At 53.0% G+C, this 27,998-nt stretch overlaps 1 protein-coding gene across 1 annotated transcript in view; it reads left to right on the forward strand.

Moving 5' to 3' along the window:
- The window catches only part of ASS1 (argininosuccinate synthase 1), a 79,221-nt gene extending 68,209 nt beyond the window's left edge, over nucleotides 1-11,012 (forward strand). Inside the window, exons 14-16 of the mRNA XM_077835874.1 lie at nucleotides 2,590-2,746; nucleotides 8,687-8,752; nucleotides 10,510-11,012. Of these exons, the coding sequence (XP_077692000.1) occupies nucleotides 2,590-2,746; nucleotides 8,687-8,752; nucleotides 10,510-10,564 (278 nt within the window). The 3' untranslated portion in view covers nucleotides 10,565-11,012. The remainder of the gene's footprint in view (nucleotides 1-2,589; nucleotides 2,747-8,686; nucleotides 8,753-10,509) is intronic.
- The last annotated feature ends 16,986 nt before the right edge of the window (nucleotides 11,013-27,998 follow it).

Consider the following 27,998-nt stretch of genomic DNA (forward strand, 5'->3'; position numbering starts at 1 on the left):
CCAAGCCAGGCCGGCTACAGCCCGTCCTTACCATGCGTTTCCGTTCTGTGCCATGTCCGGTAAAGCATGCTACAGCGTCTCATTCCCAGGTCACCTTATTGCACGGTGCCCTTCAGAATGCCCCTGGCAAGCGGTGGGGCAGGGCATGAGGAGACTCCTAGTGGTGGTTTCTTCCTGCTGCTGTCTCCTCTTCCTGAACTGGCCACATGTTCACAAAGGCCACTCTACTGGTTGCCAGGTTGTGATCACAAGCCACCCAAAAATCAAGGCTTGGTTCAGACCTAGGCTTAAAGTCTTGCAGTTTGCTGGATGCTGCCCTGAGCTGCAGCCTTGGAGATGAGACTGAAAGAGGGAAAACCGTTTTCTTTAGCAAGCTGAGAAGTGATGGACTCATCCAAAGCTTCACCCCGCATACCAGGGTTCAGTACTGGAAGCTCCTGTAACCAGTTGCCTGGCATCCCAGCCCTGTATCTAATCCCTGACAGAAAATCTTCTAGTGAGGAGCTGGAAATGTTTCATTTCAGTTCTCTGTGAATTGGAGTCAAGGCCCAAGGATGTGGTGACTGACCTTCCCTCCAGTCAAGTAGGCTTTGATGAGATATCCTTCTGAGCTCCTACATGGCCCTGTGTGCTATGTACCCTCTTCTTTGCCCCCAAAAGCCTGCATACTTTCACAGCCTCTGGGAGCAAAAGCCTGGGTCCAGCAATCAAACCCAGGACTCCTGCATGAAAATAGAGCTGACTGATGATACCGCCCTAGGAGCTGGTGGCCATCATGACTGATAGTAAAGAGACCTGCCTAGACTTTCATCTCCAGGTTGCCTGTTCAAATCCGGCCCAAGTCAGTTGCGGCCAAAAGCATTCCCGTTTGACAGCTGGCTGGTGGCTCCTGGGAAATGAGTTCGGTGGGTCTGAGCCCAGTTTATAGCAGAGTCATGTCCAAAGCCGACAGGGCAGCCCCAAGAGAGGCCAAGAACTGAATGGCCCCAGAGACTGGATCTCCTCCTTAGTCCTGGAGACATCCCTCTGGCTCAGGATTGAGGGAGGCTGACCAGACAGGACGGGGGAGTTCATGCTACGGCAGATAAGATAGAGAACAGGGGGGCGCCTGAGTTTTCAGCCGCGCAATGTGAACAGTGTGGAGAGAGAGAACACAACACCCCGGCCTAGCCCATTTCAATTCATTCCTGGAAATCTGCTAAGAGGAGAGAATAAAACTCCCCTGGCAGCTTTCAAGGGACTGCAGAGAATGATGCGAGTCCCCCGGAGAGGGGCTAGAGCGCCTTTGACCATCAAGTCTCAGACAGATGTTCCTGTAGCATCGCTCCACGGACAGCAGAGGAAAGCAGAGATGCCTGCGCCCTGCGAGTGACGGGCAGCTGTTACTCTAGAAAGGGCCGGGGGAGCTGAGCCTACCTGAGAGCGGGCACCGGACATATGGGCCCTGATCCTCCTGCCTGATAAAGCCCCTGAGGTCAGGCCCTGCCTGTGTTATCTTACTGGAGATGTCTGGTCTGCCGGGATCCCTGCTGGGCTCAGAGATAAAGGGGATGGGAGCTGGCCAGGCTTGGTGGGGCAGGCTTTGAAGTCACCTCTCCACCTGTCCATTGTCGAGGGGTATCTGTTCCAGAGCAAAAAGATTGTTCTACGTGGGGGTGATCAGCCATCCGTGGCGGGGGACGAGGGGAGGGTAGAGTTACCACTGGAAATGGCTGTGGGCTCCTGTCTATGCACAGAGATGTATCGTGCCCCTTCTCAGATTAACCCTTTGAAGCATTGCTCCCCTTTCCACCATCCCCCATGCCCCCCCAACCCCCCACAGACCTCCCAAATCACCCACCCCTCCCTTCTCTCCCCACTCCAAGGAACTCGCCTGGCTTCCCACAACCCTCCCCGTTTCGATTCCCTTCCCGACCTGTCCTATCTGCTGGTTCCCAGTAAACCTAGCTGACACGTTATAGTGGCTCCTCCCTGTCTGGGGGGAATGGTGTGCCTGGTGGCTGCAAGGGACCTGTGATGCTATGGGTTGGTCATGGGAAAGCATTTACCATCTGCTGCAAGAAGAGTGTCTGTCTGTCTGTCTGTCTGTCTCTCGCCAGGTAACCCTCCCCTGTTGCTCCTTTATGGGTGCATTTAATAAGGATACTTTATCCTGCCAGGCACCTTCCAGACAAGGACCCTGATGCATTTTAGAGGCGTTAATAAGGAATCTTCATGGCCTCCTTTATGGCGTAGATTTTATGAGTCTCATTGTGCAGAGGGGGGAAACTGAGGCACAGAGCGGTGAAGCGACGTGCTCCTGGACTCAGTGAGTCAGTGGCACCCCCTAAAGTAGAACCCAGGAGTCCCAGCTCCCAATCCCCTGTTCTAGCTACTAGACTGCGTTTCCTCCACAGAAGGAGTGACTAGCATAGAGTTCTCCTTCCCGGATTTACAGTGTCGGAGCCCCATAGGCTGGTGTCCAGAGAGTTTTGGCATTGCCACTCAAACTAGCTCTCTGCATTTTTCTTCTGAGACACTGAGGAAGGAAGGTGAGTGCTGGCCGCAGCACTGACTGGCCCCGGTTCTCCATTCTCCCTCTTTCCACAGGTTTCTGGTACAGCCCGGAGTGCGACTACGTCCGCCATTGCATCAGCAAATCCCAGGAGATGGTGGAAGGGAAGGTGTGTGTGTCTGCCTTCAAGGGCCAGGTCTACATCCTGGGCAGAGAGTCCCCACGGTCCCTGTACAATGAGGAGCTTGTGAGGTAAGCGGCCAGCTGGTGAACCTCACCCGCAGTGCACGTATCAGAAGAAGCTGGGGCTCCGGGGGATGCCAAGGTGTGCGGGGGTCTCTCCTCCGTCCTTTCCTGTCCTGCTGGCTCTTGACAGGCCTGGATGTTAGTGATGGTGGAGCTGGGTCCCAGCTACAGACTTGAGACCCAGATTCTGAGCTCCCCAGGATGTAGGGATAGTGGGTCCTGGTGTTGTAGCGGGCCCATCTCTGAGATAACAGCAACCAGTGGGCCTGTGGGCGCCGGGCAGGGGATGGGAAAACACACACTAGCTGCAGCCACGCAGGATTGGTGATGGGGCTCCTGTCTTCATGCCCCGCTCTAGCTGATGTCCAGGCTTGCTGTTTGGATGGGTAGGGGTGACAATCTGTGCCTGGAGCCTCCCAGTGCAGTCTTGGTGCCCCCAGGACACCGTGGTACCCAAAGCAGGCTCATACCCCCATAGGCAATTCCCTCCGTTACCCAGAGCCGTTCAGCACCTGATGCCTCGGCCATTGAGGTGTCCTTTCCAGGATGCCGCCTGGATCTGCAGGCTGGCACCATGCCCCCCGGGTGGCTGCTCCCTCACTAATGACCGAGCCAGTGTGTTCCTGTAGACACTGTGCTGAGCTCTCCAATGGACCATGCACCCACTCGGCTTCAATGGGTCACAGGTGGGCAGGGGGTAATATTAATGCCTGTCTCTGAGGAGACACAGGGCGGGGTCTGGGCAATATTGATGCCAGGCTCTGAGGAGACACAGGGCGGGGCCTGGGCAATATTGATGCCAGGCTCTGAGGAGAAACAGGGCGGGGCCTGGGCAATATTGATGCCAGGCTCTGAGGAGAAACAGGGCGGGGCACGGGCAATATTGATGCCAGTCTCTCCGGGGACGCAGGGCCCCACGGGCGATGTTGATGCCAGTCTCTGAGGGGGCACACAGGGGTAGGATGGGGTATTCTTGACAGTTGGATACTGTGGCAACGGGCATGTTAGAAACCAGTGTCAGATGGGGAGCTCTTAGCTTTGGTAACAGACCTGCCTGAGTCAGGTGCCTGCATTACAAATCCCTCTAGTCAGCCAGCCTGGCATAGCCCCATGGAGTGCAGAGGCCAGGAGCGAAGCTGGAGGGGCCTTTCCTTTGTGTCCCCCATTTCCCCAGCCCCATCCACTGTTCCTGGGAGGGCGACACTCATTGCATGGCCTTGTTGGCCATGCCATGAGCAAACAAAAGCACTGCACCAAGGCCTGCAGCTCCCTGAGAGCTCTGCTGGGAAGCTCTTGCCCAATTCCTGCCACCCAGGGCTGCCTCGAGGATAGCTGGGGATCCAGGCTGTGTGGCAGAGGGAGGGGGGACGGGATTGGGGATTTAAAACAAGGCATTTGGGTGGCATATATGGGGTCCCAGGGCCCCCTAGGATGCCATCCGAGTTGGTACTAACATATGCAGCTGCGAGAGGCCCGGCTTTAACTCCCCAGCCATCGTTTCCTCTGCGCCGAGTATAAAATTAAAGCACGAGTTTTGTTTTGAAGTCAATTTTTTTTTTACACTTTTCCTTTGCTTTATGTTGTCATCTCTCTCTCCCTTCTCCCCCCCACCCCCCAGCTCCTTTCAATCTCTCTAAACATTTTATAAGCCATAAATATACCCGCATCAGTTTAGAACAGTCAGAGTAAATGTCAAATTATCTTCTCTCTTTCTCTTCTCTGGCATTTTTCCTTCCCTCCCCCTCGAAATCAACAGCTCCTAATAATCCATCCCAACCCTTCATTATGCCTTGTGTTCTCAGTTGTAGAGATTAAATGAATAAAGTATATTTAAAAAAAAAAAGAGGGAAGAGAAAAATAGCGGCTGGAGAGGGGTGGGGCTGAGAGAAAGAGAGGGAGAGAAAAGCAGGGGCACTTATTCTCACTGCGTCGTCAAGCGTTTTCCTTTTCTTTTTGATTTCTACATGGCTGGTTTGAAAGCCTTTGAGTGACGGCGTCACAGGAACCCGAGAGAAAGCTGTGAGAGGTAGAACCGCGTGGAAATGCCTCTGCACAGTAGGTAGAAAGTAACGTAATTATAGAGCAGGTCAGAACCACTCGAATGAGCAAAAATAAAAGCACAGAGGTTTTTCTGTAGCCCGTCAGGGGAGGTAAAATCATTGTAAACTCTTTTTTTCTTTAAGGTTTGCAGTTTCTGGAAAATGAGCCGGGTTTTTTGGAGGGGGTAGCAGGAAACAGGAAGCTAGCGGGGTTGGGATTTGTTTTCTTCTTTTCTGCTGTGATTGGAGGTGGTTGGGGGATTTTTAAATTTAATATTGTGGCATAAAGGGGCAAGGATAAAAAAAATGGGCCAGGTCCTGAGCTGGGGTAAGTCAGCGGTGGCCCCATGGGAGCCGATGGGCCAGATCCCCAGCTGGTTTACGTGGGCATTGATTCATTGCCTTCATTCGGAGCTTCACCCCTTTGCACCAGGCGAGGGTATGGCTGTGTGTCTCCTGGGCCCAGTTTTCAGCCCCAGCTCGGCCAGTCCTTGTGCTGAAATCAACAGGCATTATGGCCGAGTTAGGGCACGAGGGTCAGGTCCCTGGGCTAGGTTGGCACTCGTGAGTTCTGGCGGATACGCAGTTGCACCAGCACCGATGCCGCTGTGCCAGGGAGCGCACTGGTGCACGCGGGGCTGGGGCATCTTTACCACGGCTAGCGAACCAGGCTCGGGGCAGGGCTGGGGGTACAGGGTGGAACCCCCTCCGCCTGGTCTACACTCAGTGCTTCTGCCAGCTCTTGTGCAAGTGCGGCTGATTTCCCAGGGATCCCTGCTGCGGACAAGGCCTTGGGGATGTGCCTGGGGCACTGGGGACCCCAGCCCGGACAAATCTCGGGCTTTGAACCCTGCTGTCGTGCTGTCCTACCGCTAGTCTGTAGTGCTGCCCGGTGGGGGTGAGGTGAGGACGCTCTACGGAAGCTGCCGGTCCCTTCAGCATGAAACCTCCCTGAGTAGCGGTGGGACAGGAATGCCGAGGACTGGAGGGGGAGACTGGAACCTGCCAGGCTTGGCTTGGGTTAGAAAGGAAAACACGGTGGGGTGTGTGAGTGTATGAGAGAGAAGACTGATGGGGAGAGAAAGACTGACGGGGTGGTGGCAGAGGAGAGAGACGGGAGAGAGACAGACAGATGGGGCGGAGGAGAGAGACAGACAGACAGGCGGGGTGGTGGTGGAGGAGAGAGATGGGAGAGAGACAGACAGACGGGGCGGAGGAGAGAGACAGACAGACAGGCGGGGCGGTGGTGGAGGAGAGAGACGGGAGAGAGACAGACAGACGGGGCGGAGGAGAGAGACAGACAGACAGGCGGGGCGGTGGCGGAGGAGAGAGACGGGAGAGAGACAGACAGACGGGGCGGAGGAGAGAGACAGACAAACAGGCGGGGCGGTGGTGGAGGAGAGAGACGGGAGAGAGACAGACAGACGGGGCGGAGGAGAGAGACAGACAGACAGGCGGGGCGGTGGCGGAGGAGAGAGACGGGAGAGAGACAGACAGACGGGGCGGAGGAGAGAGACAGACAAACAGGCGGGGCGGTGGTGGAGGAGAGAGATGGGAGAGAGACAGACAGACGGGACGGAGAAGAGAGACAGACAGACAGGCAGGGCGGTGGCGGAGGAGACAGACAGGGCAGTGGAGAGGGGAGGGACGGTGGGAAGAGAAGTGGGGGAGAGGGGGCTACAGACCAAGCTGCGGGGATGCAGTCTGGGAAGAGGGGAGGAGTGGTTGGCATTTAGGGCCATGTTGGTAGACAATGAGGATGCTGTTTCTGGTGGTGGGGGACAGGGCTCATGGCCGGAGCGTGTAGAGAGGAGACTTCAGAGGAGGAAAAGGCCGCCTACTGTGCCCCCCCCCGTTTGGTTAAAAGGGTTGCGTTAGCTAAGGGGCCTCCTGTCAGTCATGTGGCAGAGTAAATTACACCTGTTTTTCAAGAGATGGGGAAGAAAGTTATCAGGGAGGGAGAAGGGAAAGGTTGAGTCGGAGACCTTGGGGCAGCAAACTTTGTGGGGGGTTCCCCCCCCTTTCCCCCTGCTCTATAATTAATTTGAATGTACTCAGCCCAACAAAGGGCCGTATCCTGAGACACCATGATGGGAGGTGCTTTTCGGTGAGCGCCCGCCAGAGGGGCAGCACAGGGCAGAGCTCTTTACTCAATTGGATTTGAATTCCCGAGGGGCTGAAGCTGTTCTCTCTTTGGAGCCTCTGTTCCTGGGGATGGATCGTGGAGCACATGGCAGTTGCGTTGGTAAATGGTTCAGGGAGCTGCTGCCTCAGAAGGAGGCAGGCCTGGTCTGGTTTTCCATGGGAGGCTAGGAAGGAGCCAGGGATTACTTGCAGTTCCATTTTACTAATTCCAGAAGGCTCCAGAGCTTCCACCTCCATCAAGACCATCCAGCAACTCCAGACAGTGCAGGAAAAGTCAATTTTCAGAGTAGCAGCCATGTTTGCCTGTATTCGCAAAAAGAAAAGAAGGACTTGTGGCACCTTAGAGACTAACAAAGTCAGTGTCTGGGAGGAAGGGGAAGGATTCCCCTCCAGAGGGCTTTCAGAATAACGAGACCTACTGTATTCTACTGGGTGAGGCCCAGACTAAGGGCCCAGGTTTTCTGCTCACTTGTGCATTGCACGTGCATGGTTACACACTCGTGCATTGCATGTGCATATAGACACGCGTGGGAGGTGCAAACTTGCATTGACTGTAGGTGTGCTTGTGTATGTCTCTGTCAAGAACAAATCATGTCAAACCAACCTAAGAGCCTTCTTTAACAGGGTGACCAGCCTTGCGGATGGGGGGGAAGCTGTAGCTGTGATATATCCCTACTTTAGTGAGGCTTTTAAGACTTTCTCACATGACCTTCTCCTAAGCTGTCACACTGGGGTGCAATCCAGACCAGCGAGCAGTTGTATCACCACCTGACCTGCAACCATGGGTGCCTCGCAGTGCTTTGCCGTGCTAGCTTGCAATTTGGGCTGCTCACAACAGCCTTCCAGCATGCAGGTCACACCTTAGTGTCTGGACAGCCATAGTCCTTGTCCAGCAGCTCTGACCCCAGGAGCCTGTCAGCAAATGGCTGACCAAATTCTCAGGTCAAATGGCTGATTCCTTTGTCTTAGGTGAGAGAGAGAGAGATGCCCTGCTGTCTCGATGATCCTATTTACTACTTATATGTACATTGAGGGAAACACACATTTCTTCATTCGGGATACATCTGCCTCAGTTTCCCTGCCTGTCAAGCAGGGCCAATAACATTTCCCCTATCCCACCAGGATGAGGTGATGTTGAACCTGAGCCCTGCGCAGGGCTCTCTCTGAAGGGGAATGTTGCCGAGTATCCTTGTTCCAAAGGGGTTCTGTATTCACCCGGTGGAAGGTGTGTAAAAAACCTGAATCTCAATGCAAGGCCCTTGAATCAGCGAGTTGGTCACTTTCGCCATGCTCCATACTCACCGTTCCCCTTGGCACTGCTAGCAAGCCGGGGTGCCTGGCACAGGCGGAAGAGGCCAGGGGTTAAGTCGTTAGCTGAAGACCTGGTCTCAATTCCCTGCTCTGCCATAGTCTGCCTCTGTGACCTGGAAGAAGTCGCTCAGCCTCTCGGGGCCTGCACGGTGGGGATGCTAGATTTGCCCTGCAGCCCCGGGGCAGCCGGGCGGGGAACTACATTACAAGTGTGTGAGCTGCGTGTGCTGCGCTGACGGGGACGAGATAAGAACAGTAGATTGAAAATCAGGTCACTTATTTAGGTGTCGACCCTGGCGTTTGGCAGTTTACATCTTTCCCCAGGCGGAGGAGATAAAAGGCAGCCTCGTGAGGTTTGCAGCTCCTCTCTCCGGTTGCATTTGCTGAGCCAGGGGTGTCCTGATGTCTAATGGTCTGTTTTTCTCTCCCCCTCCCCCCCTGCTTTTTGCAGTATGAACGTACAAGGTGACTATGAGCCCTCCGATGCTACTGGCTTCATCAACATCAACTCCCTTAGGTTCGTATAGCCCCAGCATGAACATCCCATTTCCAGGTGGGCCCAGCGTGCGGTGAGCTGCTGGAGCGGGCTTGATAGTGTGCTGGAGATCCCTGCAAACGCTGGTGCATGGAGAGCTTCTCTCGCCCATTCCCAGCCAAGAACCTTCCCAGGGAGGCAGGAGAGACATTGGGAACATAGGTCAAAGATCAGCCAGGGTTTCCCTGGCAGTGGGGTGGCGGTATGTGGCTTGTTCCAGCAAGGTCTATGATCACCCTCCCCGCATGAGCTCCTGGCATATCTGCTCCCCACTAGCTGTCTCCCAAGAGCCCTAGAACAGCCAGTTCCAAAGCCTTAGCCATGTGGGAACTAGTCAGTTCTTGGAGCGCAGGAATGAAAACTGGCTTGTTTCCTCCTTGATCAGGCCCTGGAGAAAGAGCAGCAGCCTGGCTGTGTCACTCTCTGGGCCCCACTCGGCCTCACGTTCACCCTTCCTAGGAGCTTCCCCCCATGTCTCCAATTTTAGGTTTGCAGGAGGCATTTCCTGTGTGGGGCTTGCACGTCCTGAGGCCTTGTGCCTGGTGCACTCACGCTAGCTGTACCAGTGCAAACCCCTCCTGCAGGTACCATTTACCCTGGCACAAGTCACGGCTCTGCCCAGGCAAGCTAATCGGGGCCTGCCCTGGTTTGTATTTGGGGTTAAACCCCCATTAGCTCAACTGGTGCAAACCCTTGTTTGCCCTTGTCTACCTGCAAGGGTTAGCGCTGGAACAGAGACAGACCAACGACTGCTGATGGCCAAGTCAGCCAACACCCGAGAGTCCACTCCGCTCACCACTAGCCAGCTGGGACTGAGGTTGTCTACACTGCCGTTGGCGGCATGACTGCAGCTCAGGTGTGCGTACCTGCGCTCGCTTTAATCTAGCTAGCACAGATGAAAATAGCGGGGAAGACGCAGCAGCATGGGCCGTGCAAGCCCGCCTGGTCCCCCTGGGTGTGTATTCAGGTTGCTAGCCCAGGCTGGAGTCTGGGCCACCTCATGTTCACTGCTAGCCTTAGCTCTGCTAGCTACAGCAAAGCTCGCACAGGTAAGCTAAGCCGTGTTGCAATCACCTCTCCAACTGCAGTGCAGACACAGGCTGCTAGAGGTGAGTGAAATGGTCCAGTTGCAGTGTAGACGGGGCTCGAGACACACCAGGTGGTGTATGACTCCAACCCCCACATCTAATGCCGAGTTAAAAGGGGGACAGGGCCTGACTTCCTTGGAACTGAGCTGCCCTGGCAGTCCGTCCCAAGGCAGTAGATGAGACGATGGGCAGGAAGAAAACCACCCGCTCATCGCTACCCCCTCAGTGGTCACTCAAGCACCTCCAGCCCAACCTGGACCGCATGGCCTGCATGAGCAATTACAGAACATCTCAGGAACAGGAGCCTTGGCTAATTACAGCTTCCTACAGAACCTCCAGTCTCTGTATTTTACTTATGTCCCAGGCCCTGTGAATCCCCTTGAATGCTGTGAAACACACCATATTTACATAATGGACTCTTTCTTTTTCCATTGCCTGTTAACTGCTTTGTTCTCCACAATAATGCACAATTCCCCCCCCCCCCCCCCGATCAATTAATTACACTAGCGGGCAGGGGAAAAAAAATCAAACTGTACAGGCCTTAACAAACGTTTGCTCTGACATCCCCTCATTCCGCCTAAATTAATTGAATCGAAATGCGTGTTATTCCTGTTAATTTACAATTAATTTTTTTTTTAATCTGGTTTACAGGCTAAAGGAATATCATCGTCTTCAGAGCAAGGTCGCCGCAAAGCAGAATGAATAGCAATCAATAGCGCACGGGGCTCTCACTCCCCTTTCTAATTTTTCGAAGCGCTCGCACTAATTGTGTTGGTAATTTATAATTGTAACTCGTCTCCCGGAGTTGGCTTGGAGGTGATGGCTTTGTTACAAGGCTTCCACAGCAAGCGAAATGGAATAAATAAAAAGGGGTCAACCAGGAGAGGAGCGAGAAAAGAAATTAAAACAACCCAGCTTTTTGTTTCTTTACGCCGAGTAGGGTTTTATTATTTGATTGTTGCTGTTTGTTCTTCCTGCACTTAGATGGCCAAACTGTTCCTTGAGCCAGTCTTTGTGAGGTTTGCAGTGGATTAAGTGCCTCTGAAGGACACGCGGTTTTGTCCCAGTGTGTACCTTTTTATTGGAGTGGGAAGGGGGAGAGGGAATGTACCCAAACAATCCACTTACCTGCTTCTTCCTTGGTTGAATGCTAAAAGGCCACCAAGGATGGGGAAGCAAAACTCCCATCACTGCTTCTGATGTTTAAGTCATTAAGGGGATGTCATTGTTTCTCTCTTATCCTCTTGAGTGCCAAAGGGTCAGAATTAGGGTTTGTTTAATTAAAAAAAAAACAAAAAAGCTTTTCCTCAATCTGAGCCCAGAAGGAATGTTCTGTTCCGTATGATGATTATTTTTATTTAATTCCAATTTAAAAGGGAGGTTTCATCTTCCTGGGGCTGGGTGGTGGTGGTGGTGGTGGGGGGTTGAGATACAATCATTCCCGGGTGCAGCCTTGACATGGCAGCATTGTGCCAGAGCATGAACACCGCTCTCTGGAAGGGGCTGGGGAGAGGGAGGTGAAGCTGAACGAGTCTGCTCTGAAGTGCAAGATAGAAACAAAGACGGGCTTAGATCCAAGGTCCAGCTCATCCACTGCCCTGTCTCTGACAGTGGCCAGGACCAGATGCTTCAGAGGAAGATGTCTGAACCCCACAATAGCAGATGTGGGCCAATCTGCCACCAGCTCATCTTGGGCTCTCATAGTTAGAGTCTGGCTTAAGCTCTGCTGCAGGAGGTTTACTATCCTGGCCAGAATTTTTCATTCACTCTGGCTAGTCTCGGACTCCATAGAAATGCCCAATCCTTGGCTGAATCTTGCGAAATTCTTGGTGTGCGGGAGGAAGGGACTGTGTGTTGGGCTCCAGCCCAGCTCTCACCATGACCTTCTGGGCGGCTGGAGCATAGTAAGTTGCTAGGTAGCTACAGATTTGTCACCGTACTGCTGATGTTCACCCAGCTGGGCTGGGCTCACTTGGCTTCTGCCACTCTTCACTCTGCCTTGCTGACAGCTCTCTCTCCCTGCGCCTGTACGCGCCACTCTCCTCCAAATCTCCTCCCTGAATGCCTCTGCCATCCCCCTACCATGCCATGCCCCCTGTCAGGAAAAAAAAACCTACCATGGCCAGGGCTCCAGGAACCAGCCCTCTTCTTTCCAAGATCCCTCCTTAGAGACCATTCCTTTCATGTGAGCTCCTCCAGAGCTCTCGCTGATCTCGCTGGCACCCATTTTCAGCTGCAGTACCTCCTGTTGTGCTGTATGGGCCGCTCAGAGTGAGAATGCAAGGGCTTGATCCTGCCAGGTGCTAAGCACCCTTAGCTCCCCGTGGCATAGGCTTGGAGGCCATGCTACAAGAATGAGATGCTGCAGGGTATGCATGGGTGTTCTCTTACGGATGTGGTTTCCTACAGATGTGGTCTGATACCTCATCACCCACCAGCATTAGAAAAAATCATCGTGCATTGTGGGAAAGCTGGAGCCACCAGCTTTCCAGTGTTGTATAATGTTATTTGCGCAGGTGGATGAATCTTGGACTGTCCTCTCTTGAAATGGTCACTGATCCCTTAAGAGCTTGTTACCAAACAGCCTTGGGATGCTGTGAGTAGCCAAAGCACAATGGGACAGTCCAACCCTATTACTCTGGCTTGTATCCTTACAATAAAACACCTCTCCTCCCCCCACACGCCCCATACACACACAATCTGAAAACAATCTGATTTGGTTGTCGGAGCAAAATATGGATCCAACTTTTGCAGTTCAGGAACATCACCAATGCCCAATGGATCATCTGAGAGTGCATGAAAGAACTCCACAGGTTGGTCTTGTCGGCGATGGAGAAATGCCCCCATGCTAGAACACACTGAACTACCATGGCGTTAAACATGGCAGTCCTTCTCGCCCCAGACCGCTAAGTCCTGTTTAACACCGTGTGTGCTACTCCAGGATGTAATTTCCCGGTGTAGCTGACACAGCGAGAGGCAGCCCCAGACTTTAGGGGCACGTTGGGTGCTGATCTCTTTAGAGCAATCTGACCATAAGTGGCACAATGGCAGCTGCTGGGTGCTGAGTGCTTTGGAAAATCTGACCCATGTTGCATTCGAGTTCCATTCAGAGCAGAGCTCTAGAAAGCCTTATTAGCATTGCTATGGCAAATGCTGGCCTGTCCCCTTCAGATCCCTATGTTATCGTCTGACAGCCACACTTAAATCCAAGGCCTCTAACCCCTCAGCACAATGGTGCTCTCCGTGGCTTTGGGGAGTTCAGATAGTGCCGCGGCAGCCTTGATTCCATGCAATTTGGGTGCTAACTGGTTTATGCCATGACACTAGGGTGGGATTAATTTAAGTTGAGAATGGGACACATTGCATAAAACAGCTGTAGATCTTGATCTGAACTCATGGGAGGAGGAACCAGCTTGGTTCAGACAAAGTCTTGGCTGTTTTCTTTGCTGTTGAAGCCGATCGTATGTTCTGTTGCATTCATTTTGTCACCTTTGGCAGGTCTATGTCAGTGACAGCTTCCTGTTGCAGTTCCCAGCCAGTGGGCGGTGTGAGGTCGATGCTGTTTAAATGGAGCTTGTGGGGGACTGAGAATCCAAATGTATAACAATACCCAGCTCGTCTCTGGTGCTTTTCATCACTAGATCTCAAAGCACTTCACAGTGGAGGTCAGTCTCATTAGCCCCATGAGCCCTTTGCAAGTCCCGTAGGGAAAAAAAAAATTCTTCTCCATGAAGAATTATCTTACAACTGTAGAACCTAGAAATGGAAAAGACCCAGGAGATGATCTACCCTTCTTCCCCACTAACCAGTGCAGTATTATGCCCTACACAGCATGTCTTCTTGTGCTCTGGTCAGGTAAGTTTACATGTCTCAAGCAAAGGAGCTTCCAGTGTTTCCCATTGGAGACTATCACACCACCATCTCCATCATCTCCCTGTTGGGAGGCGTTCCTCCTGACAATCCACCCATGACACCTTGATCCACTCTAATTCCTTTGCATCCTTGGTGCGTCTGCACATCATGTGGCTGTAAGTAGGCATCATGTCACAGCAGGTTAGCCAGGCTCTACATACTATCTAGCTCCTTTCATCTTTCTTCCAAAAACCCATCCTTCCAGCTGCTGGGATCATTATAGTGCTTGGCTCTGAACGCCCTCCAGTTTGCCAATATCTCTCTGATTTTAGCCAGCCAAGAACTGAGTCTAATAACTCACCAGACCTATATAGAGGAGGACTTGAGCTCCTTGCTCAGTGACTGGATACCTGTGCGTAGGGAGCCCCAACATTTGCACTGGCCTTTGTTTAAGTGCATTGAGATATTTAGGCTGGGTTGAGATTTTTGGATGGAAGGTGCTAGGGGAGTGCGTAACGTTGTATCTTTCTTTGTTACCATGCTATCACAACATAACTTTGCCCTACCCAGGAGCCCAGGCTGGGAACACCCACTGAACTGGACCCCACAGAGATCTTTAATGGAGGCCGTTTGAGTTGCTGAGTGTGGTTCAGGGCACAAACATTCAAGGTGGTCCCTTGTGCAAACATCTGCTAGCTTTTTTCCCTCCCTCTCTGCCGCACCCCTCCAAGCTCCTAACTACGGGAAAGCCACAGTGCAGGCAGTGGGCCAAATGTGGCTCGTAAGGCTGGCCAGTGCAGCGGTGTGGCTGGGAGGAGTACGGAGCTGAGTGTGCAATACTCCGGCTTGAGCTGGGCGGTCTTCAATCCCGTTGAGCCTTGCTTGGGCAGATCTGCAAACTCCATGGCTGGCCGCTCTGCATTAAAGACAACTGCCGTGGAAAGCTGCTCCCTTTGTCTCCCCACTGCATGGCCAGTGCTGTCCTCAGCTGGAGAACATTTGGACGCCCTTTACCATAATCTCGCTCTTTTCAGCACCCTGCCCCACTTGGAGGGAGCCAGTTAACTCACCCGTCTCTCGTCCGTCCATGTACCTGGAATGGTGGGTGGAGGCCAGCTTCTGAATCCAGGGAGCAGCTCTCTCTCTCCCACCAGTCCGGGGTTTGCGCCTTACAGCTCCTCCAGCCCCCTCCGTCCTGTGAGAGGGGCTTTGGCAGACAGCCCTGCACACGGAAGCCCGAAGAGCTGTGGATAATTGGCAGCTGACCGGCCTCCCTGTTGGCTCTAACCTCAGGCTGGCCAGGCTGATCTGCACGCATCTCAGGCTAGAGAGAAGGGGTCATCTCAATCGATATCTCATCTGCAGGCTCTCCTAGCGGAAGTGATAGTATATTGGAACATGGTAATGGGTCTCGTCTAGTGGAAAAGGCTAATCTTTCCCAGCTGTACAGGATCTCTGCAGGTGTCCTCCAGCTTTCTCCCTCCCGGCTGCCCCGGGGCCTTGTCGCTCACAGAAGAACAGACATTCTTCTTTAAAGCTGCAGCCGTCCAATTTATTGCCGGCTCCTTCCAGCCGGTGCAGAATGAACCCCCTTGCACCCCTTGTCAGATATGCTGGGCCATCTCCAAGCCACGGCCTGTGGCTGGGGGGGCTATTCTGCTTTGGGGGTGCTGCCCCACTAACAGGAGTGAGAAGCTACCATCAGAGAGAAAGCAACCAACCCCTGGGCCTTGCACAGCCAGGAACTGAATGACGCCCAGTTCCCAGGTGGAGGATCCAGGCAGGCGCAGCTGATCCAATGCCCCAGAGCATTACGGTGCAGCCCCCGTAGCAGCAATGGGGCTTAGCTGGACAGCCCATCAGCCACCGCAGAGGCCCGAGCGTCTCCTTCAGAAGAATCCCAACTCTCTTGATTAAGGACCAGCACTGGCCACGGAGCAGCCGAGCGGCTGATGGTGCCACTCCCCACGGGTTATCGGTTAATGCAGACTCAGAGCTAAAGAATGAGGATGATTTTTGTCCGGACAGTCTAGGTGCACCGTGTCCAGTGGCACAGACTGGGACTGCCTCTCCCAGTACACTGCTGCCCCTAGGGCTATACCTGCTCCTGGCATTGGGAGGAGAATGGGGTTGCTGCCGTGCTCCTGAGCTGACGCGGCTTCTCAGCATCCTCCCCCTCAGCAGCTGACTGACCCGGAGCCTGTCATCTGCAGAGGGTCCTGTTGTGCGACTGCTGGTGACCAGAAGCATGGTGTTCGGCTTCCTGTGCGCGGCCGGCCTGCTTCGTTTTTTTACTGTGTAAGCAAGTGACACTAACCCGGGACCATAAGAGCCTTCTAAGAGTTCTTGAGCTCCAACAAATTTCTCAACATGATTGAGAGTTTTGTTGGAGTAAAGTTTTGGCCCAGCTAGAGCTGGGTAGTCTAGTGGTAAGAGCACAGACCTAGGAGTCAGGAGGGTCGGGCTCTGCTTGGGATGCCTTGTGTAACCTTGGCCATGTCACTTTCCCGCTCTGTGCCTCAGTTTCCCCAGCTGTAAAAGAGGGACGGTGGTTCTTCCCTGCTTTTCTAAAGTGCTTTGAGATCATGGGATGAAAAAGCCTGCATGAGTGCTGCTAGGTAGTATTGTTATTTAATTGTGACTACCTACTGCAGAACTGACAGAAGTCAGGCAACATCTGTAGAATCTCGACTCCATTGTAAGTAAGCTCTTCAGGGCAGGGACCATGTCATTGTAGGTGTTCCCATAGTGCCTAGCACAGTGACCTCCAGCGCTGGGACAGGGGCTACCGTAATACAGATCATAATAGCAACCAGTAGTTTTTGGTAAACTTTTCAAAAGTACCTAAGGGGCTTAGGAGCCATTTTTAAAAGTGACTTAGAAAGTAGGCACCTAAATCCCATTAACTCTCAGGAGTCCCTTTTGAAAATGGGACTGAGGCGCCTACGTCCTTTTGAAATGTTACCCTCCGTCTACTGCACATTGGTTGCATCTGCACTGGGCAACCTGAATGGTTAAGAGGAGACCATGAGACACCCCTGAGCCTTGCGCACAGTTCACGGACCCTCCGCCCGGTGTGGTGATTAAATGTGCTTCCACGAGAGCGAAATTCCCCGGTGGGGTTGGGTGCATTTAGCCAACGGCTTCGCAGGCGATGGGCGTCTTTGTAAACCCCTTAACAAGGTGCCTTTGTCTAAACATTTAACAAGGCTCCCTCTTGCTTCTCCCTGGGAGTTTCCCAAGGCTGGGGCTGGGAGTCCTGAAAGGGACCATTATGCTCTTCCCTGGGACACGCTGCCATGGGCGGCAGAGGGAGAAGGCTGGCTGGGATCAGAAAGACACCAGGGCAGATCTGCACACCCATTACAAAAGGCTGCCCCGAGGGGACAGACAGTCAAAGCTCAGCCGCAGCAAAGAAAGAAACAAGAGGCCTACACAGGAGGCTGGAACGGCAGAGCGGGAAAGTCCATCTGGTCACTCAATAGCAGTGGTCAGTGACCTACTGGTGCTTTGTGAGGGCTTCCTTCTGGCCTGCCCCTCCCCCCACCCCCCAGAAGGGGGAATGAGAGACGTGGTCATGTGCGGGAGGCTGCAGAAGGGACAGGTATGTTTTGTTGGCCTCTGGTAACCGGAGAGTCAGACCCCTGCTGTTACCAGCGCTTCCACCCTCTCAGCTCGCTTACTCTCTGCAGCTCCCATTCTCAGGGCAAATGGATGCAAAAGGAGGTTGTAGCCGTGACCTTTGTGGTCACATGAGCTGCCTCCAAGGGGGTTGCTCTCACCTGGCCCGCTTTCCCCCCGCCCTTCTGGCTCCAACCCACATGATTATGGGAAAACCTATAGTGTGGTTTCTTTACGGGTCACTTCAGTGGGGCGGGAAGGGGAGGGGGTGATGAAAACGGGACCAAGCCAGGGCAGGACAGCTCGCAATGTGTTTGTGGAGGGTGAGCAACCATATGGCCGACATCCCTAATTATAGAACTGTCCGCCCAAAGATCCCAAAGCACCCAGCAAGCTGGATTATGTCGATTGCAAACGAGAACTAGCCAGAGCTTCACCCAGAGGCATGGCGGTAAAAAAAGAAATGGGTGAACTAACCTAACCTAAACTCCCGAGTCCCCAAATGAGAAGGGGGCTTATCCGAGTTTACCCTCAACTACCCCACTAGCTTCCCCCCAGCCCTAGGATGCAACCCCAGCTAGGATGGCAGGCGTGTAACATTGTACAGCAACACACCCACTCCATGGACATGAAGAAGCAGATCATGCCCAGCTGAATCTGCAAAGTGAATGTAATTACCTGAGCGGGGCTGCGGTTTGAATACAAGGGGTAGTGCCCCTCCTCTGGGGGAAAAGCCCTGGCATCTGGAATGCCCTTGAGTGCTCTGGAGGAGGGGTGGGCGACAGGTATTTCTTTTTACTCCACCGCCACTTAAATAAAATGGACCTTTCTCTGGCTATTCTGGGTGTTTGTTTTGTGTCCAGCGAGGCCAAGGCCATGACATTCATGCTGTTCGTGTCCAGGTGCTTTCCTAAACACTCTCCAGAGGGGTCCCACGTCCTGAATGGTTCATGGGGGCGGCCTCGGGAGCCTGGCATGGCTGGTGAGCTGCAGAAGGAAGCACTGTGAGACCCAAGCACCAGTGGCTTTGAGGGCATTTAGAGAGATGACTCTTTGTCACATTTGTAAATGCACCCAAATGAGCTGGGGGCAGTGGTTGGGGGCTAGCCTAGGACTTGGGAGACGTGGATTCAATTCGCGACAGGCTTCCTGTGTGAGCTTGGGCACGTCACTGAGTCTGTCGGTGCCTCAGTTTCCCAACTGTGCAATGGGGATAACAGCACTGCCCTACCTCCCAGGGATGTTCTGAGGGTAAATACAGTCATGACCGTGAAGTGCTTTGAGATCTACTGATGAAAAGCACCATAGAACAGGTATTATATTCATATTTTCAAAAGTGCTGTAGGCAATTAGGCACCCTCCTCCCTGAAAGTCAGTGGGGCCGAGGCTCCAAAGTCATTGGGCGCGTTTGAGAAATTTCCTCTTTGTCTTACAGTGAATTAGAGTAGGAGCAGCCCTGCCCTGCTGCACCATCCGCCTCACGCCCTGGCTCAGCGGGCCTGTCCCCGTGCTTTACCAGTGCAGCTGGCTGTGTTACCTGGGCATCCGCTGACGGACTGGGAGCCCACGTGCTTGCACTGCACCATGCAGTGGTGCAAATAAGGGACGTAACCGCAGGATACAACGTTCGTGCTTTTGTTTGGGGGGAATTCTGTGTGTGCCTACAGCCATGGCTGAACCAGCCGGGATGACTTTGCCAGATAGGCCAGAACCATCCAGATTCCAGAGACTGGGCATGCTCATTAGCTGTTTGGAGCTACCTGGGTGGGACGCACCCAGACTCACTCTCCAAGGGTGCAACCAATGGGAACGCCAGGGAAGAAGGAGGAGCATATAAATAGGAGAGGAGTGGGACCCATTCTCAGCAGCGGTTTGGAGTAATGCAAGGCCTAGAGGGGTTGCTGTAGAGAGAGTGTTCTAGGGGCATTGGCCGTTGTGTTGGATTGAGACTGCAGGCCCCCTTCCCCGCCCCGGAGAAGGAGATGAGGCCTAGAATTGCTGCTGTCTGATTGCAGACTGATACTGCAAAGACAAAAGGAAAGTTTGAAGGACATTGTGGGACTATTGCTTGTTTTCCCAACTTTAAAGTGCTGGCATGTCCTGCAGAGGGCTTGGACACCATTCACAGAGACTGAGAAGGGGAAATCCCATCCTCCCCAGAGAAGACCCCTAGAGGACTTAGGTATGTGCGGCTGCCTAATTGCATGTTGCCTTGGGATTCCCAGCTGCCCTGTTAAGCTCTCCTATGGCACAAAGGGGATGGGGTAGCAGTCCAGGATCTTGCCCTACATCTGTAAGGTCCTATATCACAAATCACTGCCCATTTCCTGCACGGGCAGCTGGAGCTCATAGCAATGCAGCACCACCCCCTGCTGACACCGAGCTGGTCTCATGTAGCCGCATGGGCCTGCGCATTCATGCCCCAATACAGTATCCCCGTGACCGATTGTGTGCCCTCCTCCTCGTCTCCAAGGAGCTGTTCATCCTCGCTCAGGGTTTGAGACTCCCCTGCAGCTACCCTGGTGGAGAGAGGTTGGAACTCAAGGAAGGATGGTCCTTTCTCCAGGCAGTTGGGTTGGAGAGCCCCTCACACGATGGCTTGCACCTGCTAATGTTAGCTAACGCCGTGCCTTGACACCCGTGCAAGTAACAGGCCTGCAGTAGGAGCTCCCTCCCAGCAGGGAGCTACCTAGGCCAGGTCATCTCCCACACCCCCACCCAGCAACGTTCCTCTAAGAAGACTGTCTACTCCAGTGGTCTCGCCAGCCTGGAGGCCTTCCATCCGCCCACGCCTGCAGGAGCCCTCCGGCCTCGCCTCGCTCCCCTGAGCTGGGCTTGCTGCTGACTGTGTTTAGTTAAGAGCGTTTCTTATTTTTTATGAATCAAGCTGAAATGTAAATGTCCCAGGCCTCCCTGCCCCCGACACAGTCTGCCTCTCCACCATGCACTAGTACAGCTTCCAACTCCCCTCGCCCCGTCCCCCCGGCTGGTCCCTCCCCCGCAGAGGGACCGCAACACAGATTTACTGTCACACGTTAAAATCGTGTTTTAGCAGCAGGGTCAGCGTGTCACGGTAGCCCCTCATCGATTTCTTTTTAGCTCCCTTTGGCGAAAGCACTTTGGCCCCAGCCCCTAGGAGTCGTATCCAGCTTCCCAAGCCCTCTCCGCCTTCTATTCCCCATCCTGAGCTCTCCGGGGGCCGCGGGGAGACGGCGAAGGGGAAACCGCCACCAGATATAACTGCTGCTGGCCAGGGTTGAGAAGGTCTAAATCGTGGCCGCTGGGCGAGCTGCCAGCTGTGCTGTTGAACTCCTGACCTCGGCAGGAGATGTGATGCGGCTCCCTGGTTTATCTCAATCAATATTCCCATAAAAAAAAAAACGGCATGAGGGAAGGTTGAGGGGCTCTCAGAAATCCCACCCTGACGTCTGCTTGTTTGCAAGACGGAACCATAAACTTCCCGATTGGTTTTTTTTTTTTTTTTTTGGTGCTTGTTTTAGACCGTGTTTCTCTGCAGGGCTCGGCCATGGGAGGCTATGGTGGGGGTGGGGAGACCCTGATAAGGTCTGCAAACTTTTGTAGGAGTCTGGAGCACGCAGGCCATCAGGTTCTGGACTGGGAAAGCCCTCAAGCTCTGTGGGCTTCAGAGCTCGACTGTCTGCTGTAGACAAAGCTTGGCTCCCACCACCAGCCTGAGATGCCAAGGTGCTGGGTGTTGGCTACGCTCCCTCGCTTTGGAAGTCTAAATACTTTCATGATGCTTATTCGCCACCTGGGGCTGATCTATGCTGGGCTTTCCAGTCAGCCTTTGGAGTAAACAGAATGATGTCTGCCTCTGGTGTGGACCCCAGGCATGTGCAGCTGAGGTGCTTCCCCATCACAAAACCCTTAAGTCCTGGTCCTTATGGAAATGTCTTCTAGAATTTAATAGAACACGGATAATCCTTTCTGTAGGTTCTTCGGATCATCCCACAGAATTTAATAGAGACTTCTGTCCAGGGTTTAAATTCTCATAAAGTATTTCCAGGAGTCCCCCGTGGGAAGAGCCGGGCACCAGGACTTCAGCCCTGCGAAGGAAGCTGGGACTTCAGCCCCGTGAGTTTGAAAATATTTACAGGAGGCTAGCTCCGCTCTGGGCAGTTCTGGCTAGATTTAAACCCTGCTTCTGTCCCTTCCCCAGAATGCTGTGGGCTGATTCAAAAGCCTGGACAGGAAGAATCTCAAATCTCTATTAAATTCCTTAGGTTTTTAGAGATGATTATGATGACTATTATTAGGTCTGTGTTTGTCCAGCATCTAGCACAATGGAGCACTAGTCCAGAGGTGGGCCTCCTAGACACTACTCCAATAAATGACAAATAATGGATATTGTTATATGATTGTACAGTGCAGGTACATTGGGGCCTTTAGGCTCTAAGATATAACAAAAAGCATCCTTGCCCCAAAGAGCTGCTTCTGACATTCCAATTCTTTTAACTTCTGTGGTTGTTGGGCTCAATGGAGGAATTACTGAATGGAATTCTCTGACCAGGATTATACAGGAGATCAGCCTCGGTAATTATAATGGTCCCTTCCAGCCTTAAAATCTAGGAATCCCTGTTCAGTTCTAGAGAGCTTTAACCATCTAAGCACCAGAATGGATCCAACACCAGCTGAAGATTCCTTTACATACTGCAGTGACTAGCCCCTGTGGGCAGATGAAGTTCCCAGCAGAATGTAGCGTTGCCAACTCCTGAGATTTCCTGCCTCCCCCAAAGTGTCACCGTATTTGGTGAGTCTCTTAAAGCCCCAGTTCTTGGAGACATGTGACTATGTAAGAATCTCAGTTTTCGTTTTTGAAAAAGCAAGCTTCTTGCCCTCCCGGTTGCAGAGAGAAGCTGAGAAACAAGAGCCGCGTGCGGCCTAAAGGCCCAGAAACCACGCTGTAAAGAAAAAGAACATGCCTTTTCTTTAATTTCATGATTTTTAAGCCATGTTTTGGGGGGCCTGATGCATGATTTTTTTAAATGCTTGGGGATGTCAACGCTGGAAGCCAAGTAGCTCAGGGCTTTGCAGCAGCCACTGCAGCCCTGTCCCATCTATTTAAGGGGCTGGCCCCCTCCTTACCCTTTCTCCTCCGTGTCTGTTCTAACCATGCTGGGGAGTGTAGGTGCCACATGGCACAGTAATAGGGGGGTCCTGTCTGTTATTGCTGGAGCACATCAGACATCAGGACCCGTCGGCTGGGTCATTAGGGCACAGTAGCCTGGCTAGGCTGCCTTCTGGGTGCAGCATGGGGGTGCAGTATCCCTTTAAGGGTTAAAAAGCTGCTGCTTTGCTCTCTCCTTGGCTCAGCCATCCACTACCTTGATTTATTTCCTCGACGTATGTTTTCTATAGTGGCTTTTGGACTCCTGCAAGAAAAAAAAACCAAACAAAACCCCCCCACCCCCTAAAACCTTATGATCTGGTCCTGGAAGAGTTAACGTGCTGGTGTTCCTATTTTTAAAATCTATTCCGCACTGCTCCCCCACGCCCCCGGTAAATCCTTCCCCTCCCCCACATCCCCTGCAGCCACTGTGGGGAGCCTGCCCAATCCTGCAAGCGCGCGTGCACAGGCCTTTACTCGCGTACGTGACTTGAACAGGATTCTCGCGTGAGTGACGTTCTGTATGCTGGCGTGACCAGGGACCGGGGGTGTTCCTGTCCCGAATGCCCCTCCCAACTGGCTGAGCCACCGCGGGGCTTTCACCTCGCTTTCGTTCACTGCGCAAAGAGCTGCAGGAAGAAGTCCCTGCCTTAGTTTCCCTGTGGTGCTTGGCCGTAATGTGACTGAGTGAGTCGGACCCTGAGCCGAAGGAAGGGGGGGAAGAACCCTCCCCACTGTGTTAACCATTGTTTCATGAAAGTGGCAATTCTTCTGTTGGGTGTGTTGAATAGGGAGGAAGCTGTAATACGCTATGTCCCGGCCGTTTTAGTGCTCGCAGAGTGGGAAATCAATAGACCAAAGGCCCTAAGTGCAGCTTCAGGTGCACCGTTTTAGCCAGGATCGAACAGCGGGATTGGTAAGGGACTGAAGAAATGGGGGTGGAAGAACTCCCTTGATATTGGGTTGGGGATGCTGGAGGACATGAAATTACTTCACTTCCCTCTCCTTCGCTCGGGCCAGCTGTGCAGCTCGCTGTCGTCCGGACACAGCTGGGAGGGAGGCGTTGAGTACCCACAAGAACCCTCATGTTTTGAATCCCGCTTTATTTTGTGAAGTGTTAATACTGCCGGGGGCGTCCTCCATGAGCACAGTCAGGAGATGATTATTTAGTGGTGGCCGGTGCCTCTGCTGGGATTGGGGCCACCTTGTGCTGGGCAGCAGGCACACACAGGCTAGGCAATCTAATGTACAGAGCTGATGCGCCCCGTTATGCCAGGCTTTGTCTGACTGCAGTAACCCAGGCCAGCTGCCTTCCTGCAAGAGGGCCTGGTCAGTGGGCTACCTGCTAATACAGAGCACTATGGAGGCCATGACACAGAGCGCTCTGTCATGGCGATTGTCAGGGCTGTAAACCGGGAGCTGACGGGAAGCTGCCCCTAATACGACGCAGAGCAATGGTAATGTCCTATGGAATGGAGCTGGCACACCACTAGGGCCAAATATAACCCTGGCACCAGCCTAACCAGTCCTGAGCGGGATGAGGGCCCCAGGTTGCCAATTCTCCTCTCACATCCTGGGCCACGGCAGCCGGATTTCTCTCCCCTGTCACCATAGTGCCTTCTCCTGATTCTTGTTTCTGAGGGGAACCAAGCCTTCACCAGCCATAAATTGCACCCTGTCCATAGTTCAGAACGGCACCAGGGAAGAGGGCAGATGACCAATGGCTTTGACAATATGGCAGGGCAGGAATATTAGCTCTCTGGCATCCTCAGACTAGCTGGCCCAGCAAAGCTCTGTCTGGAGGCCTCTCGCCTGTCTCCTCGCTGATCGTGCTCCTCAGCGATATCAGCAAAGGTGGGAGGGTGCTGGGGGTCAGGCGAAGGGGTTAAGCGTAGTCAGGAGGCCTGGCTTTGGGCTTTTCGCCCACTCTGTGAGCCAACTTGAGACTGACTGCGTGGGTAGAAACTAGCTGGAAACTACCAGGAACTCTGCCTTCCACTTTTCAGTCTTTCTCGCTATTTACCAGTGATTTTTGTCCTTGGCCGACTTAACGACTGAAAGAGATTGTATTTTACCACATATAGGCAGCTCTCAAAGGGAGAGTGGCACACATTCTGCTGGGAACAATGCACGAGTTTGCTACTTCTGTTATATTTTATTGGCGCTCAGGTCCCATCTGGTAGCCACAGTTTGCTCCAATGTCTCCTGCCATTATGCTACCACTTGCCTGTCTGAAATATTCTCTCTCTTTTTCTCCCTCCTCTTCTAGCTTTTTTCTCTTTCTTCATTTTCCCAAAAGCCGAGCAGAACTTGCTCAATAGCGTGATGTCAGATGTGTTCAAAACAGACCAATAAAGCCTAATGCATTTCCCCTCTTTGTCTGTCAAGCTCTCTAGTGCCTGGCATTTTCCTCTCAGAAAGCCACTTAACACACATCAGCAACAATCCTACACAAAACAGCCACTTGTTGGCTAATTGTGCCGCGTACCTACCCACTCTCGCAGTCTCTTTCTTGGGCTGATTTTGGGAGGCCCGATCCTGCGTGGAGCTGGCAGGTTCTAAGAGCCCTCAGCTCCGAGCAGGAGGAAATGGGAGCTGGGGGTGCTCAGCAGCTTGCAGAATGGGACCCTTTATCTCAGCCCATGTAGATGCTGATATGGAAGGATGTGCTGTGGCGATGTAGGTTCTAATCCCAGCTAAGCCACTGACTTACCCTGTGACCTGGCATTTAGCATCATGGCCTGAGCTTTTGCTTCTTTGTACCCTTGAAAGGTATGTTTGTTTGTAGTATCTTCTCCGCTTGCTTTTTGTCTGGGACCGGCCCACCCTCTTTTCTAGGAAGACTCTGTGGACAACAGGAGACCTGGGAGGATTGTGACATCACAAGCGCCCAGCCAGTGGAGCCTAATGAATTGTGAGGGGTGGGGATTTTTATCCAGATTGCTTCCATAATGTTTGTGGCTTTTTTACTAAAACACCCGATGGACAGTTGGGAGACAAGATCTCTCTGTGTCAAGGCCCCCGTACCTCTGCAGAGATGGCTGAAATCCGGGTTCCATGGACATCAGCGGAAGCTTTGCCATTGACATCACCGGATCCAGGACATCACCCCAGGTCTCCAGCAAAACAACAAGATCCAAGACTTGATATTGCTAAGAACACTTTCCTGTGTTTAAAAGGGCACTGTGATGGGGCATACGTAGTGGCCACGGAAGGATTAATGGGCTGCTGTGGGCTCAGTCGTCCCTGCCCCTGACACCTGTGGTAGGTGACAGGCTTGGAGGGAAGTGTGACAAGGGGAGAGCACAGCTCAGCTGGGAGCAGACCAGGAAGGTGAGCTCATCTCCAGCTCTGGCTCAGAGACAGAGGCCTGGCTAAGACATTGTTACCTACCCAGCACCTCGCTCAAAGAAGGCAGGTCTGACCCAAGGTCCTACCTGGGATGTCCCTGAGAGATGGCTGCCTGTCAAGTCCCGAGCCCAGGAGTGACCAGGTGAGAAGCACAGATCTCTGCGGGTGAACTTTAACACCTCTCTGATGCCATTGTGCCGGGAGGGGGAGACCAGCCCCTGGGTGGAAAGCGCCTCAAGGTCACGGAAGGAATGCTGGCCTCTCCTGGTCCATTGCAGCCATCTGCCCTTCACTTCTGAAGGTAACACACAGCCTCTGGGTCCTCCTGGACTCGTCACTGCTCCACAGCTCCCCACCGGCAGCATCAGCTAGAAATGCTGCTGTCTATCTTCAGCTTGCTAGGGGGCCGACTCCTTTCTCATCAGCGAGGTGATCAATGCATTCACAATCCCCAGGCTAGACTTTCATAGCCCGCTCTACCTGGGGATGGAGGTGAAAGCCATCTGGAAGCTCCAGCTGAACCATTATGCAGAAGCCCACCCAAGAGGCAATAAGGACAAACAGGAGCATGCCCCACTGGTACCCTGCAGTCTACACGGTCTCCCCATCTGATAACACATAGGTCAAGGTCCTGGTGCTCAAAGGCCATCTGTCTCTCCAAGATCTGCCTCTGTATCCATGATCAACAGAGACAGTAATGTTCTGGGAGCTAGTGGCATGCCCTGGACTGTGGAACTCCTTGCCACTGGAGGTCAGGGTGAGCCCAAGGTGCTTTATCCATAGATGGATCATATAGATTCACCCAAGACTCTCTTTAATAACCGTGAGAACCTTCCCCAAGAAAGAGTCAGAGAGACGAACCCCACAAATTCAGCAAAAGGATGGCTTGTCTTGTCCTCTCAGGTGGTTGTTTTTTAATCTGTGTGTATGACACCTGTGTGTACGACGACACCATGGTGATAGGTACATTGCATAGCCTAGGTATAATGAGATGGTGTAGGGGTGCTGGTTGGTTCAGGTGGTAGGTGGAAAGGAAATATTTCCTCTTTTGTTGCTGTAAATCAAGAGGAAGTCACCACTGTAAAACGGGTGTGTGGGAGAAGAGAGTCAGGCCCAGCCTTGTGTCACAGGTGTGGATGCCGTGCAGGAGAGAGACAGATGTTAGCAGCTGTTGGGTTGTTTGGTGGCCTGTGTTTGAAGTGAGTTGGTCGGTGTCAGACCTGTTCTTAATGGACAACTGTCCAAACTACAGAACCCGCCCCCCGCATCCCTGCTGGGTCCCTTGGGCAGACTCAGTGGAGAGGCCAAGGGCTGAACCAGCTGGGTCCTCTCTCGCCTGGAGAGGTGGCCCTTCCGAACGTCACAGTCAGGGTTGAGGCATGTTGGCTGGGGGAAGGTCCGTGCTGTTACTGCTGCTCACGCTCTACCTGTTCTGTGGCTAAGGAGAGGATTTCAGCTTCCAGGGCTGTTAGTCCGGCAGCAAATCTCACTGCTGGGTTCATTGTAAGACGAAAAACGTGCTTATGGGGTGCACTGATTACTTTATTCCCAGGAGAGAATTTTGTCCCCTCATTGGGATTCACTGTAGTTGAGGGAGTCTCTCCAGACCATGCCAAAAACCCTCAGCTGAGAGCTCTGGCTGTTTTCCAAACACAAACGGTGCCACTAGGGGGTGAGAGACTGGAATCGCATGCGGTCAAGGCCGTCCTGGTCTTTGTGGAAGAAACAAACCAGTGTGGACCCTTTCAAAAGGAGAAACGCTAACAGCCCAGCCCGACTTGTTAATGTCATAGCGAAATGCACCACGGATCTGCAAAGACAAATAAAAACTAAAGCTAGTGGGGCCAATGTGAAAGCTGCTGAGCTAAGCTGCCAGGCACTGCAGCACTCAAACCTCAGCCAACTGGCTACCGCTCAGCAGATGGGAATGCAGCCCAGAAATCCCCCACGAGGGAGCATCTCCGCTGGTGGAATACACACCTGGCTTGTAGCTCACCTGCCCCGGGAAGGTGTTTTAACGTCACATAAATGCGGCGAGGAGAGGGTTTAAACCCCCACACCACTTCCCGTTTGTGGTATTCTCTTAAGAAAGCCAGGTGGCAGTTTGGTTTTGTAATTCTGCCACGTGTCAGCTGCTGTAGCCTAAATTGGAGCCCTCTTACATTCAGCAGCATGTAGCCTGCTCACG

The sequence above is a fragment of the Eretmochelys imbricata genome, chromosome 16 (assembly GCF_965152235.1).
Source record: "Eretmochelys imbricata isolate rEreImb1 chromosome 16, rEreImb1.hap1, whole genome shotgun sequence".
NCBI classification, from domain to species: Eukaryota; Metazoa; Chordata; order Testudines; family Cheloniidae; genus Eretmochelys; species Eretmochelys imbricata.